At 41.2% G+C, this 14,104-nt stretch overlaps 1 protein-coding gene across 3 annotated transcripts in view; it reads right to left on the reverse strand.

Moving 5' to 3' along the window:
- ddr1 (discoidin domain receptor tyrosine kinase 1) overlaps nucleotides 1–14,104 on the reverse strand; it is a 38,438-nt gene that overhangs the window by 17,576 nt on the left and 6,758 nt on the right. For all 3 annotated transcript variants that reach the window (XM_086218180.1, XM_086218179.1, XM_086218178.1), the window contains exons 2-7: nucleotides 10,427–10,584; nucleotides 7,317–7,419; nucleotides 3,716–3,791; nucleotides 2,416–2,568; nucleotides 1,626–1,773; nucleotides 473–575 (exon numbers count right to left, since the gene is read on the reverse strand). In XM_086218180.1, the coding sequence (XP_086074306.1) occupies nucleotides 473–575; nucleotides 1,626–1,773; nucleotides 2,416–2,568; nucleotides 3,716–3,791; nucleotides 7,317–7,419; nucleotides 10,427–10,584 (741 nt within the window). The remainder of the gene's footprint in view (nucleotides 1–472; nucleotides 576–1,625; nucleotides 1,774–2,415; nucleotides 2,569–3,715; nucleotides 3,792–7,316; nucleotides 7,420–10,426; nucleotides 10,585–14,104) is intronic.

Here is a 14,104-nt window from a genome sequence, read left to right on the forward strand (position 1 = left end):
TCAAAAGTGTTAGCTCACGCATAAGCAAAACATTTCAGTCCCATTAACCACACAGCCCATGCGAGTATGGACCCCCACAAGTTCCTGGTTCACCCCTCTATAGCTTCTTGCCAAAATATTATAGCCAGGAAACACGCCTAAAATCCCTGCGCAACTTAAAAAAATATGGTCATTCCCTTTCGATTAGGCGTACACCCAAATAAACTTTCAAGAAAGGAGTTGGCTAAGACCCCACTTCACTGCAAACAGATGTGAGGAGAAGCTTTTGGTTGTCTTTTGATGGAGAGAAATTTGACTTTATGTCTTGAGCATGATCATGTTTGCTAAAGTAGCTTTGCAATAAACAAATATGTAATGTCTGTCAGTACATTTCCATGAAAAGAAATTACGGGGAAAAGTCCCTACAGTTTGGTAACTGGATGCCAACGTATTAAAAAAAAAAAAAAAAGCCTAGAGTGGCTGGAGATCTTACCCTTGCTCTGTGCTCCCATCGTAGGTGGAGTCATTTAGGTAGATGGGCATTCCAGACAGATTCATGACGTGACCCACTGGAGCTGTGTAAGCCTTTAACCCATCTTAGAGACAGAAACAGGTAAAAATGAGAAAACATACAGATGAAGTGATGGTTGGAAAAGCATAACTTTTGTTTGTGTTAAAGGCACAAATTGCTCCACATTTACTGAGCCAACAATTCAATAGCAATTGCCGGCTTGGGGAAATGGCTACAGCTGTTTTTAAAGTAGTAAAACTAACAAAGAGGTCAGGTGCAAATGTCTGTGCAACCCAGCCACCATTAACCAGTGAAACTCAAACCCCTCCGCTCCAATATACAGCTAATCAACCCACTCCTGAGAAGAGAGTTGACGTCAGCAACACTGACTCCAGCCCACTGCTTTGCTACCCATAATAAACAATGCTTCGCGTAAATATTACAGTATGTGTGTGTCTTGTGTACCTGTGTGACACTGCATGAGGGGGCTCTGAATGTCGAACAATAAACAAAGGAACCACCAAATGAATTGATATGGGATGAGACCAGAGACTGACTATGATAATCTCAGGCTTTGGGTGACCACAGTGAAATAAGTCCACACTGGAGTGTTTTTTTTTAACAAGACGGTTCTTCAAAAGACACAAACTAGGAACTGAGGCTTTTAGCCTTGATGACAGCTCTGATTTACAGGCTGCCTGATGATGTCTGAGGGAGGAGGTAGGGGCATGAGAGGAGGAGAGCAAATCATAAATACTCAGTTAGTCACTCTTGTGCTCCAGGGAATGTGGAGACCAACATCATTTATCACGGTGCAGCCTCGTTTAGCTGGGCAAACACTATCAAGCCCGCACATCTGACGCAGTACCTCAATGTATAGGATGTATGGCAAAGGCACATGCTTGTAATCATTACCATCAAACAAATCCTCCCTCTTCTGTCTGATACAGCAGGAAATCTAAGTTGGCAGTTAATCCATCACCTTCACCATTTGAAATATATCTGATTTGTCAAGCCTTCCATACCTTTAGAATAAACAGGCCACATGAATATCTGAGTATCCGCAAAGCCAGGCACTTTTTGCATATCTGCAGTCTGTTCATGTCTTCTGAAACAAACAAAATCTCACACTTACCATTCCAAACACAACCATAGAGCTCTACCCGAAGGCAGACACTCATAACCCTGTCAGCCAGGGGGTAGAAGCGCACCATGCGGGCCACAATGGGAGGGCCCAGGTCTTTGAGTACAACATCATAGGTGTTCTCATTCCCTGACACCACCTTGGAGAAAGAAGTACAAATATTAAATCAGACAGTACATCACTATCCCGCATTATGGCAGTTTTAAATTTCACCTGAGGGCTCGCACTTTTTATTCAGGGCCTGTTTTCATATTCTATTAATCTCAGAAAAGCTGAAATAAAATGACTCAAACTTATATACAGAGGTGTTAAAGTTATCAACCAGAGTTCGAGCCTCAGGCACACTTCTGTAGGAGCAGCATTTTTGTAAAAATTTACACTGGCTTGCAATTCCAATATTTGGTGTGTGGCACTGTTCTATAATAACAACTGCAAATGGGAAACAAATAGTGTTATTCGTGTGACGCGTTGCCTGTTGGAGGTCTAATTACAAAGCAAGTCATAGTCCAGAATTAATCACTAAAGAAAATATTAGAGACTGACTAAACACAATATGATATGCTTTTATCTGTTAAAGGCAAACTTTGATATTGTAGGTTTTGCCTGGAAAAAATTACCAGGCAAAGGCTAGCTGGCACAAAGAAAAAAAACGCTCCCCTTGCAAACAATAAATCAAGTACAAATGATTAATAGCTAAGCTGAAACGCACAAGGTCATTTCATCCCAGTTAGTTTCTTTTGTGTGCATTCAAATGGACAAGTTAAAACATCTCTTTCCTTACTTCCTGTCCCCAACGGTCCTTCCAGATGATCCACTTCACTCCGTCTCGAGAGTAGGTTAGCCGATAACTGCGGGCAAACTCCTGGCCGTGCCCGTCGGCATGACGACCCTGGGTACCAACCAGAGCCAGAAAGTGGAGTTCGTGCAGATCAACCTGCAGAATACATGGAAAAACAAACACTAAGATCTGGATGCATCAAGTGAGATACAGTTAAAGAAATGATACCATCTCTCCTTTCCTGAATTATTATTATCATCTGAGCAATTATTCTCAGCTGAGCACCAGACTAGCTCCATAGCATGTCAGCATGTAGCTATTTCTGAATAAAAACCAGTAAACAAGCTGTCAGTGATGCTGAAGACTGAGGTAGACCTGGCATGTTTATTTTCTTTTGAGGTCCAACAAATGCCTCTATAGATTTCTGTTATTTTACCCTGTTGGCTGTTTTTGATCATAAATTAATGGAGAGTCAGCGGCATAGGTGGAAAAGGAGGTTTTGTTACAGTGCTCTCTGCGCCAGAGGATTCAATGTGCGTTTGTTGTTAATCTGTTTTATACATTAAATAGTCTGGCAACTATTTGCTTTTATTTAAGGTCTCGAATATTTTCCTACAAGGGAGATTAAGGCTATCATACTGGCTATAAGGCACACTTTGCGCTGGAGGTTTCAATGTGTGTTTTACTACTTCTGCTTGATAATTTTTTCATAGGCCTTTGCAATAGCTTCTGACTCTCATGTGGGATCTTGTGGGTCCAGCTCTCAAGGTAATGTGATTTAGACAGACACAGAGAAGAAGAGTGAAGATTTATCATTCCTGTGTTAGTATTAACAATTTAATAGAAAAATATATTGAAATGATAATGATGCGATTCGTCTCCTTGGATCTGTATAAACAAATGTGTTTTCTTAAGTTTCTAGCACAATGATACCATTTGGAGACTGGATATCTCTGCAGCACCCAATACTTCATTTAGAATGGTGTTTTGACACACCTTTGCCTTTAGCAAATATTGCAGCTCCTGCAATCTGGAACTCTCACAATGCTATATTGTCATTTTGGTTACATTTCATTTAGGTGTTCAGCCTTAAGTGTGAATATTTTTAACAGCTTTTTCATTGAATATGAAGAACAATTACTATGTCATGATACATACCATTGGCATGATAGATAAAATCCACATACATTAATAGAGGACATTAATCCATCCTTAACTGCACTGTATTCATTCGACAGAGTCTCTTTACTGAGCACAAGCTCTAACGGTACAACTTAGAGCTGCATGAATTTGAGACACTGACCTGAAGATATTCTGATCCACTGGGGAAGACTGCGCCTGCAGGGCACCATGCTCCATCTCCCTCTCCAGTGCTCAACCTGAGAAAGAGACGGAGTGTGATGTCTTTTATTAGACAGTTAAAAAACAAGAATAAAAATTAAAAATAAAAGCACTTATAAAAAAGAAGAAAAGTTCATCAGGCCCATGCCCAAACACAACACAGATACAAACAAACCCACAGAGACTTGTGAGTTGAATGCTTACAGTCAGAAACTTCCTCTATCACAATAAAAATTGGATTCAATGCTAAACTTCGACATAAAAATGGAGTAATGCTGTCAGTAAATACAGGAAAATTATGATTTGGCTGTAGCTAACAGTGCAGAAGGCTGTAGAGAGGAACTACAGGCAAATGAATAATACAGAGAACACATGAGACTGAGATAAAAGGAACAGGTGAAAACGACAAGTTCTTCCCCTTCGTACTTGAAATCCCACTCGATCTGCTGCAAAATGTCACATCTGATCTGCACTGACAGTTATACAGCTCCTCTGGACTGCCATGACAAGACACATACCGCTGAATGATTTTCACTCAGTATGTCCTCCCTCTATTAAGTCTGCAAGGCTGGGCTACTCTTCCACCAAATAGCACCACATACTGGCCACATGATGACCACAACTTGGCTGTGTGTTTGTGACAGTGGATCAACTGGGACAGGAAGCTTTGGTACAGACGCCAAGCCACAAAACTGACCACTGTGGGGCTTCTCTCAAAATAAAAGCTGCTCCTCAAACCACCAAAACAAACCACTATATCAACTCGGTCACATTGAGTGTGACGCTTGCATCTCTCCCATCAGTGGGTGAGGTCATGTAGCTGGAAACCGCAAGATTATATCAACACATTAGAGCCGTGCGACAGAGGAGGCAGAGAGAGGGAGAGAGGGAGGAGAAATTTAGCTGGGCAGCATTCAGTCCAACATGCATCAGCCAGCAGGATTAACATTACAACACACTGTTCTGCCAAGTACATAATTTTTCTCCTATGTGTCCTTCTATCTTTTGCGTCCTGCCTAAGTACCTGCCAACTCTATTCTGCACACAACTCCCTTATTCCCCACCTCTTTTCCCCACTTTCACAAACCGATCTGCTGATATTTCACTGCCCTGGAGCAAAAAACAGAATTTGCAGCCATGACAAAAACCCGCTCTGCAGCCCTGCCTGTACCAAACACCCTCCCTCAAACCCTGTTTCCTAATTATTTTTTCTCCTGCTTTCAGCACCTTTCGCAGAGATCCACCTCTCACTTGTTTTTGTTAATGTCCACTGCTTTCTGTTCTCTCTCTCCCCCTGTCTCTCTCTTGGTGTCTCCCAAAAGTCTCTTAAAAAGAGCTGGAGCTAATAATCATTTCCACATGGTTAGACACTCAGCCAAGAGACCCAGCCCAAAAGACCAGTGAAGAAATGAACACACACCATATGACACAAACACACACATATTACCCTGTGAATGTTCTTACACATGGCTATAGGATGTTGTAGGCCTGCTGTGAGTCTGGCCTTCCTGTCAGGTGGTAATACAATTACAGTGTGAGTTTTACAAAGACACACACTATCATCCTCTATCTTAATCTAATAGACCTCGGACAAATTAGTTCAGCATGATGAAAAAAGCCATGCGGACAAAACACGGCAGTCCATACAGTGACATGCAAATGTTCCTGCAAACAAAAAGGACAACCACATTAAACTAACAATTCAATTTTAACATCATAGGGTGACTAAAAACTGTAATTTGATGCACCAAAGGAAAATATCAAATACAGCAATAACACATACAGTTGAGAGAAGACTGATGTGACTTCTTGACCCTGACTAATTCAATATAAACATGATCCATCAAGTACAATTCAACTCTTGCTGTTATTCAAAGCGGCAACTATCTTTCCTTTGGATGAATTAAAAAGAGCCACACATATTGTTTGGCAGGGATTTTTTTGCATTCATTTAACAGCAATCATCTCTCTTTTCAATGACACCCCATTCTTTTGACCTGTTTGTGCTTCTTCTACTGTTTTAGCACATCCCTGGCATCTATTCATATATGTATGCTATGAAAATAAATTTGTGTACTCATGGAACTCACTAGTTGTGGAATCCATCACAGTGAAAATGAAGTCTCTATTCATTTTTGCCAATGTTAAACTCTATTTGGAGAGTTGCAGATTGATTTGAAAAGTCTGCACAGTGGAAGTCCACAAAAACAAACCAATGGCTGCCAGCAATGATGAACAGACTGCTGTAGTTGAATGAATGGAATTTTCTCTTCATTGTAACAAACAATTCACCTCTGATTCTTGATTTTCCAAAAGTAATTTTATAATAAACGGATGGATGTACTCAGACTTCATGAATGTGTGAAGTTTTTGTAAAGGCATCTTAAAAAGTTGTGACAACTTCATAAATGCCACTTTTATATTTTCCACAATACTGCTGTAAAAATGACTTGACCATTCGGATTTCTTCATTTTAACAGAATTAAACAAAGGCGGCATAATGTCAACCAAGAGAATGAATTTTGTTGCTTTCCTGCTTTTCACAACAGAGGCATGACAACAGCAATAGCATCTGCGGTCAGTTGATCTTACACAGAACATCTGCACTGCCATCTCAACATTTACTCCTTCTCTGTGCATATGTATTCAGACTGAATCACATGACAGACATTCCCACCTTTAACACACTGGGTGAAAGGGAACACATACAGTAAATGCCTTATGCCTTCTCATAGGATAGAATAGCTTGAAACAGATAAAATAAATTCTAGGTCTTACTGCCATGCCCTTCAGGTATTTCAGCACAGTCATAATGAATGTGTTTCATTAACTTGGTAACCCTGATCACAGATACAGACACACACACAGATACACACAATGTGAAAGTGTCACCCCCCCCCCCCCCGAACCTTCACTTTGTAACTTGTGAACCTTGCTGCAGTCATGTAGAGGTGCATTGTGAAGTACACTGCAATATTAGGTTAGGTGTGTTTCCAGGTATAGCAGAACCACATCTATTAGTGAGGCTGGGTGTGGTCAAAGGCCAGTAAAACACTGCTTTTCCACTTTATTTCTTCTCTCTCCATGAAATCAGAATTTCACTTGACTGAATTACATACTTATGTAAGCCAATCGCAAGATAATCTCCATAAATTTCCATTCATTTTATGACTGTTGAAGCATAATAGTATAACAATGTGCTATGAAAGAATAACACCAGAGATGCACGAAATGTCACCAAATTTAACATTTGGCTTCTCCTGTTTACTGATCATGTTTAATGAATTCAACAACTTCTGTACTCTTGTTAAACCACTTGAAAGCAACTGCACTTTTTCAACACATACAAGCTTTCAAATTCAAATGTGGTTGTTATTGCTGTTTTTTATACGTGAAATTACGACAAAACATAAAAATACTTCAAGATTGTGCTGACCACAGATGTTATCTCAGGCATTTAACCAAAATTCCTGCATAAACGCACGCACACACGCATGTGCACACACACACACACACACACACACACACACACACACACACACACACACACACACAAGTCTAACCTTCCATGTTTGGCTTCAGTGGAGTCTGACCAGGCGCTGGAGGCAGTGATGTCAGAGTCTGGGATGGTGCCATCCTCCATCCCTAGGGCATAACGACACTGAGCTGCAGACAGAGGGAAGAGAGAGGAAGAGATAGAGTGAGATGAAAAAAGAGGGTGAGACTGAGACCGGATGGAGACATGAGCAACATTCTTGTTGGTATGTACCACAAGTCCAGAGGAAACTTAATATTTCCATTAGAGTGTCAGCAACCATCATTGGTCACGGAGCTTAATGTTCTTATGTCATCTTTGGAAAAACTTCCGGACTTCTTGCTTCATAACCCACACCCAGAAGAGAAGGGAAAACATTCAAAACTGCTGCTTTCCTCTCATCTGTTAGAGACTCTCTGGTGGGGGGGGGGGGCAAATAATGTGTTGATGTAAAACATCATTACACTGCTCTCATCCTGCTCTCCTCTTTATACTGTAACTATATAAAACATAGTCTGTAGTATTTCATATATGAATATGAAACTTATATTTACAGCTCTTGGATAATTCTTCTCAAAATACTGCAGCCTTAGATATCTTATCAATTAAAAAAACATAAATTCAATACAAAAGATGAAGATTTGTTTTCAGCATGACCTGGGTATTTGAATATGTCTGAATGTATGAAATGTTATTAATTTTTCATCACCAAGTACTAATTACCTTCAACTTTAATTACTCTGCGATGTCTGCTTTTACATTAAGTGTTATAAATGTATTCTTCGTTTGTTTTACGGTAACCTTGAGCGCCATGAAAGGTGCCTTATAAAATAAAGGTATTATTATTAAAAATCTGTCACATGATTGTTGATCAAAGTGTCAAATTAGTATTTTTCCATATATTGCCCAGTTATCAGTTACTGGAACGACCCAAGGGAGCGCAAGAATGGTCACAGCCTATCTTCTCAAAGACAACACCTTTGCCTTTCCAAGTGCTCCATCCCTCACACAGCCACCACCTCAGGGCTTCAGTGATCCTACGCAGCCCCTGTTTCAGTTACCGCTGCTCAGAGATTAGCAGGGAAGGAACAAAGGAGTAACAGAAACGAAGAGCAAAGAATGAACACAGACAGCTCTCAGATATCTGTGAGACGCCATTCCAGTGGTAGACATTATCAAATGATCCAGATAGCATGGGATTACCCAATGACCCCGCTATCCACTCTGAAGTCAAGAGGAGGAGGGGGGGGGGGGGGGTGTGTGTGTGAGAAGACAAAGAAGACAAGGGCTGACGGAGGGTTGAGTAGTGATACCATACCCCACGTTAAACCACTGAGCGCCACAGGAAATCATTGCTACCGGTGGCTATCAAACTGTTTAACCCCTCCCTCAAAGATGCAGCCCAACCTATAGAGTTGCTTTTCTCGGTTAAATCGTGCAATACAAATATCCTGTTCAGTGTAAAAATGTAAATATGTTACAAAAGATATCTTCTTATATTCTTGATTTCTAATTTTTTTCTTCATTATTTATTGTTTTTTACTGTGAAATGGAGAACTGCAATCCAATCATTTCCTGGAAGGGATGAATAAAGGATTTCTGATTCTGATTCTAAAACAGAAAGGCGAACAGACAGTGATATGAAGGGGAGGATGACGGAGAGGAGGGGGTGGGGGTACCTCAGTTTCTGTCATTGAGTCACCGGCCTGGAATGTTGGACTGAGTGACAAACACTAAAACCCCACACGCACAAACACACACACACACACACACACACACACACACACACACACACACACACACAATCCACGTCCTACAGACAGGTGCCCTTTTCATTACATCATGATCACACTGCAAGTCAACACCTCGGCATCTGCAATATTTTCACTTCTCCTCTGTCTCCTCCTCATGTCCTCATTGTTCCTTTTTTCTCATTAATCGTGAAGACCACACGCCACACATTAATGCTAGCTTGATTTAGGACTTTAGAGGACAAACTGAGTGGACGTTTGTGTATTATGCCACATTCTATTCATCTATCTCAGATTTTTCCATTATCAAGCAACCAATTATACTCTCATTTACTGCAGAAATAAGGTCAATAAATCTGCAAGTTCAGCAACTGATCCACCACAATTTGGATTAGAAATGACTATAAAACAATCTGCTGGCTATTGTCTCAATTAATCTATTAATTGTTTGGTCAATGAGATTTAAAAAATGTAACAATAAACTCAGCATGATGCAAATCTTTTGACATAGCATTTCAAAACATTCTGCTTGCTATCCAACAATATACTGAATTGCAGTTCAGATGTTAAATGTGCACAGTTATAATGATTACTCAATTATAGAGATTACAGATGCTTTTGTGAACAGCCTGAAGTGACAAATGATTTCAGTTATTTCCATCAGTTCTCCCCACAAAAAGCTACTCTTTCATGAGTATTTGCTTTATTTTCCATTTAAAAAAAAATTAGGAATTCAATGTCTTTCAGTTTTGGACTGCTGACTGAGCAAAACAGGGACTGTAATGTCACCTTGAATGAAAACTGTTGCAGGCATTTATAGATTAAGTAATTTAATGGAAAGAAGCATTTGACAAGAATTTAAATAATTGTCAGCTTCAGCTCCAGTCTCCAACACTGTCAAGCTGCTGCCGTCAGAGGGTTGATTGAGCTGCAAACAGTCTCCTCTGGTTACAGCTGGTTGGCTCACATCAGTCACCCCACCATGCTCACCCTTCCTCATATTTTGATTGACACTTCATGAGCTGCCTGTGCATTAGCAGTCTTGACGAGCTGGGGGGGGGGGGGGGGGCGCTATTTTACTCTCCTATTACACACAACTGGCTGGCAGAGAGAGAGAGAGAAAGAGAGAGAGCACAGGATTGCCTGGTGATAGTAGGCGGAGAATGAGCCTTACTGATCTGAGAATGTGAGGAGAATGTTAGAGCAAGAGGAGGGATGATTGGTGGTCCTGGGCACAGGAGGAGGGAAATCATGCCTGATTTTGCAGAGCTATAAAAATGTGCCAGGCTTGTTCTTTGGGGAGGAAAAAGAAAAAATATATAAAGACAACCCATCAATCACCAGTGCACATGTAGGATTTGTATTGTGTGTGCAGGTGACATCCTACCTGGGTTAAAGTGCCACTCGTGGTCTTCCAAAGATGTCGCCAACACCCCCAGGACTGCAATCACAGTGACAGGCAACAGCTGCACTATTGGCAAGGCCATGACAGCAGCAACACACCTGGTTACCTGTCCGGAGACACACTGATGACCACAGGCATACCTGAAAACAGACATATATATATAAGGTCAGAATTTAACATAAATAAATGCTTCCTTAAGATTCTACATCAACTCCCATCTAGGCAAAATTCATCCTATTTTTAAACCCACATGTGCATTACACGTTCAACATACAGCTCTTGCCTGGAGCAGGGGCTCACGTTTCCCATCGATAACTCAACCCTCTCAATCAAATCCTCTTAGTCCAAAGCACGCAGCATGTCTCTCAGTCATTTGTTTCTCAATGTTTTGCGTGCCAAGCTCAGCAATGGGCCAAACCCCAGAGGAGCAAGCACAAAGCTATATAACAAAGGCCACTTTCACACACTAATTTGTTTTTCTCTGTTGGCAGCTGAATGCAAGAATACAATAGTGCTTTGCTGCTTTTAAAAGGGTACAAACAGCTTAGTAATTGTAGATGGTATAATTAGCTGGCCCTGTTTATGCCCAGTGAATTTTAGTCCTCCTGTATTTATGATGCCAATCATTTCTCCAAATTACTGATTTCAAACCAACTTTCCCTTAATATGATTGAGCATATTTGGAGCACCAGTATGGAATAAATAAAGAAAAAACAACGGATGTCAGAGTATTGATGATGAAGACAAAAATGTGTTTTGTGCAAGGTTATTGTAATGTAAATGACTCGCAGAACCACATCCAACATTTTGCATGTGAAATGAGTTTGTTCATAACCATGACATGCTGCTCAGTGCTTTCTTTCCTGAAAATGTCCCACATGATTTCATCCATTGGGTGAATTAATGAGAGGGGAAAAAAAGCATTTCATCTAGTGATAAGGCTTCTGCATGCTTTCCTTGTGAATTTGCCTAAGAACGATGTCCAGTAGTGAACCAAGAGAGAGGAAAGAAAAGTCATGAAAAGTGGAAGTCAGAAGTGGGAGTGACAGCTGGGAGGCAAAAAGAGACCAGCCTTTCTTCCCCCTGGACCCTCTGTGTATCGACTTCATCTGCCACTAGACTGTGACAGGCTGACAGCTGACACACAGCTGTAGTGACAGAAGATCGGAGGAGGGAGGCGGGGAGGTGAGATGTATGCAAACAGAGTTGTAGAGTAGAGTTGGCACAGATACGGAAATCAACTGGTTTGAGACTATTGAACAAGGGAAGCAATAACTTGTGTTTGTGGGAGGAGAGAGGCAGTGTGGAGAGAGTGACTTATGGCCTTGGGGAGAGTATGCATGTGTGCAAGGGGTGCGTATGAGGGCATAGAGGAGATCCTAGACATATCCAGCCAGCGCAGCTGTCCTGGGCCTGTCCTTAGACACTACGCAACTGATACATGTGCATGTGTTCCAAGTAAGGAGACACGGCAAAGGAGAAAAAGGAGGATTTTTTTTATTATTATTTGGAGAAAAATACCGGTGTCACTCAAATGAGTAAGTATGCGTGTGAGTATGCCAGATGACAAAATGCTAAACTATGAAGCTTACCAGACTACAGTAAAGCTCTGTTGGCAAAACCAGATATGAGAATCTCTGCTGACCAGGTGTCTCAGTCCACAGAGCTGAGGCTGTAACCATAACAACCACCACAAAGTCAACAAACATTATCTTCAACAGTCTGTATATTTGAATCAACCAGAGAAACAAACTTTAATCAGACACAGCAAGGGGAGAAGAAGACATCAACAGAGGAAATCATGACAAATAAGTCAGTTAACAGGGACAAAAGTGACGAGGCCGACATCATCAGACAAAAATACATTTGCATGCGCTCGTGGAATGGTCTGCTTTCCAGGCAAAAAAAAGTGGCTGCAGCCATCTGAGAACAATGTTGTTGGAAGAGTCAAGTGGTGTTGAACAGCTGTGGTTCGTGCTAAGAGACAGGGAGAAGGGCCACTGTGTTCTGAAGGAGGTAGCGCAGTAGCAGCCCAATAGACCCTCATATTTCGTCTTGGCTAATCCAGGAGCAGGACTAATGAATACTTATGAGCAGCTGCTGTTTCTGTCCCCCACAATGAAACACAAGTGATAAGAGAGAGCCACAGACATGGGTGTGGGGGGGGGGGGGTGTTACACAGGAGAACATTTTTAGTTTGCAGCCATTGCATCACTGATATAGTTTGCCAGAGCTTCTATAATTAGATTATTTCAGTGAAAACTGGCATGGGTGCCTTGGCAATGGTTAGTGTCATTTGTGCCCCCATATTTTTCTTTTCAGTATACAGGGCAGCAAGTGGTCTAGAATTGCTCAGGTGGGTTTACTTGTTTTAGCCCATTAACTATCAAGCTATACATTTTTTAAAACCCTGTATGCATTTTTGGAAGCATATCCATAACTTTTACAAGGCTTTTTAGTGATTTCCATCCATCCATTCATCCCTCTATTTTCTACCGCTTATCCTGTTAAGGGTCGCGGGGGGAGGGGTGGAGCCTATCCCAGCAGCTTTCGGGCGAGAGGCGGGTTCACTCTGGACGGGTCGCCAGTCCATCACAGGGCCAACACATAGAGACAAACAACCATTCACACTCAGTCACACCTACTGTCAATTTAGAGTATCAATCAGCCTCGTGCCCTCTTGATGACTTTGGACTGTGGGAGGAAGCTGGAGTACCAGAGAGAACCCACACAGGAACAGGGAGAACAAGGAGACTCACACAGAAAGACCCTGTGCTTGAGCCAGGACTCGAACCTGGAACCTTCTTGCTGTGAGGCGACAGTGCTGACCACTGCATCACCGTGCTGCCTTTTTAGTGATTTCCTACCGCAGATATTGGTTGCAGTTAATGTCACTACAGTAAAAAAAATCAGCTGGAAACCTCAAAGACGTAGTCAATAACAGATGAAGTTTTATTCTTTTTATTCAGTTGCAGTTATGTTATCGCCATGATATCAGCCAAACTTAACAATGAGTTTGACAGTCAAAGCATTTGCTCATTATTGCAGTGGCTGTGAAAGATGGGATTTCATGGGAAATCATTTGAATGGAAAAGTTCACAGTAGCCAACTGAAGAAGAGTATCACTGTAGACACTGTATCAAGATAAAGGAAGAACAAATAGTATCAATATACTAACAAACTCATGTTAAGAGGACAGAATGCTCAACATCTTTATTTTGCATGTCAACATTTGCTGAAGGGAGTATGAGGTATTTGATCCCAAAACAAAGTAATGGAAAAGCTGAAAATTGATCTGATAATGCTGATAGATAAGATGGGCTCATCAAAGATGTAATGAATCTGAAGGCAACCCACCAACCCAGTAGGTGTTTAAATATTCCTTTAAAACCAGAAATGGCAACTTCTCAGTAGTGTGAGAGACAAAAGTCAGGATCAAAGTTAAGATTCAGTCTCTGAGCACCAAAGATGTCATTAAAATACATCCAATAACGTTAAGACGTTTTAAAAAATAAGACCAAATTTGATTACCCCACGATGGTGGAAGAAATGTCTGGTCATCTAGGCTAAGTCAGTATGACGTCATCTCTTGAAAACATGGATTTTATGCCAGTCATTGAAAACATTTCCATCTGTACCCAAGTGGTGTGCCAATCACCA

Source organism: Aulostomus chinensis, chromosome 11 (genome assembly GCF_037954235.1).
Source record: "Aulostomus chinensis isolate RoL2024-O1b breed Wild chromosome 11, RoL_Achi_v1.0, whole genome shotgun sequence".
Lineage (NCBI taxonomy): Eukaryota > Metazoa > Chordata > Actinopteri > Syngnathiformes > Aulostomidae > Aulostomus > Aulostomus chinensis.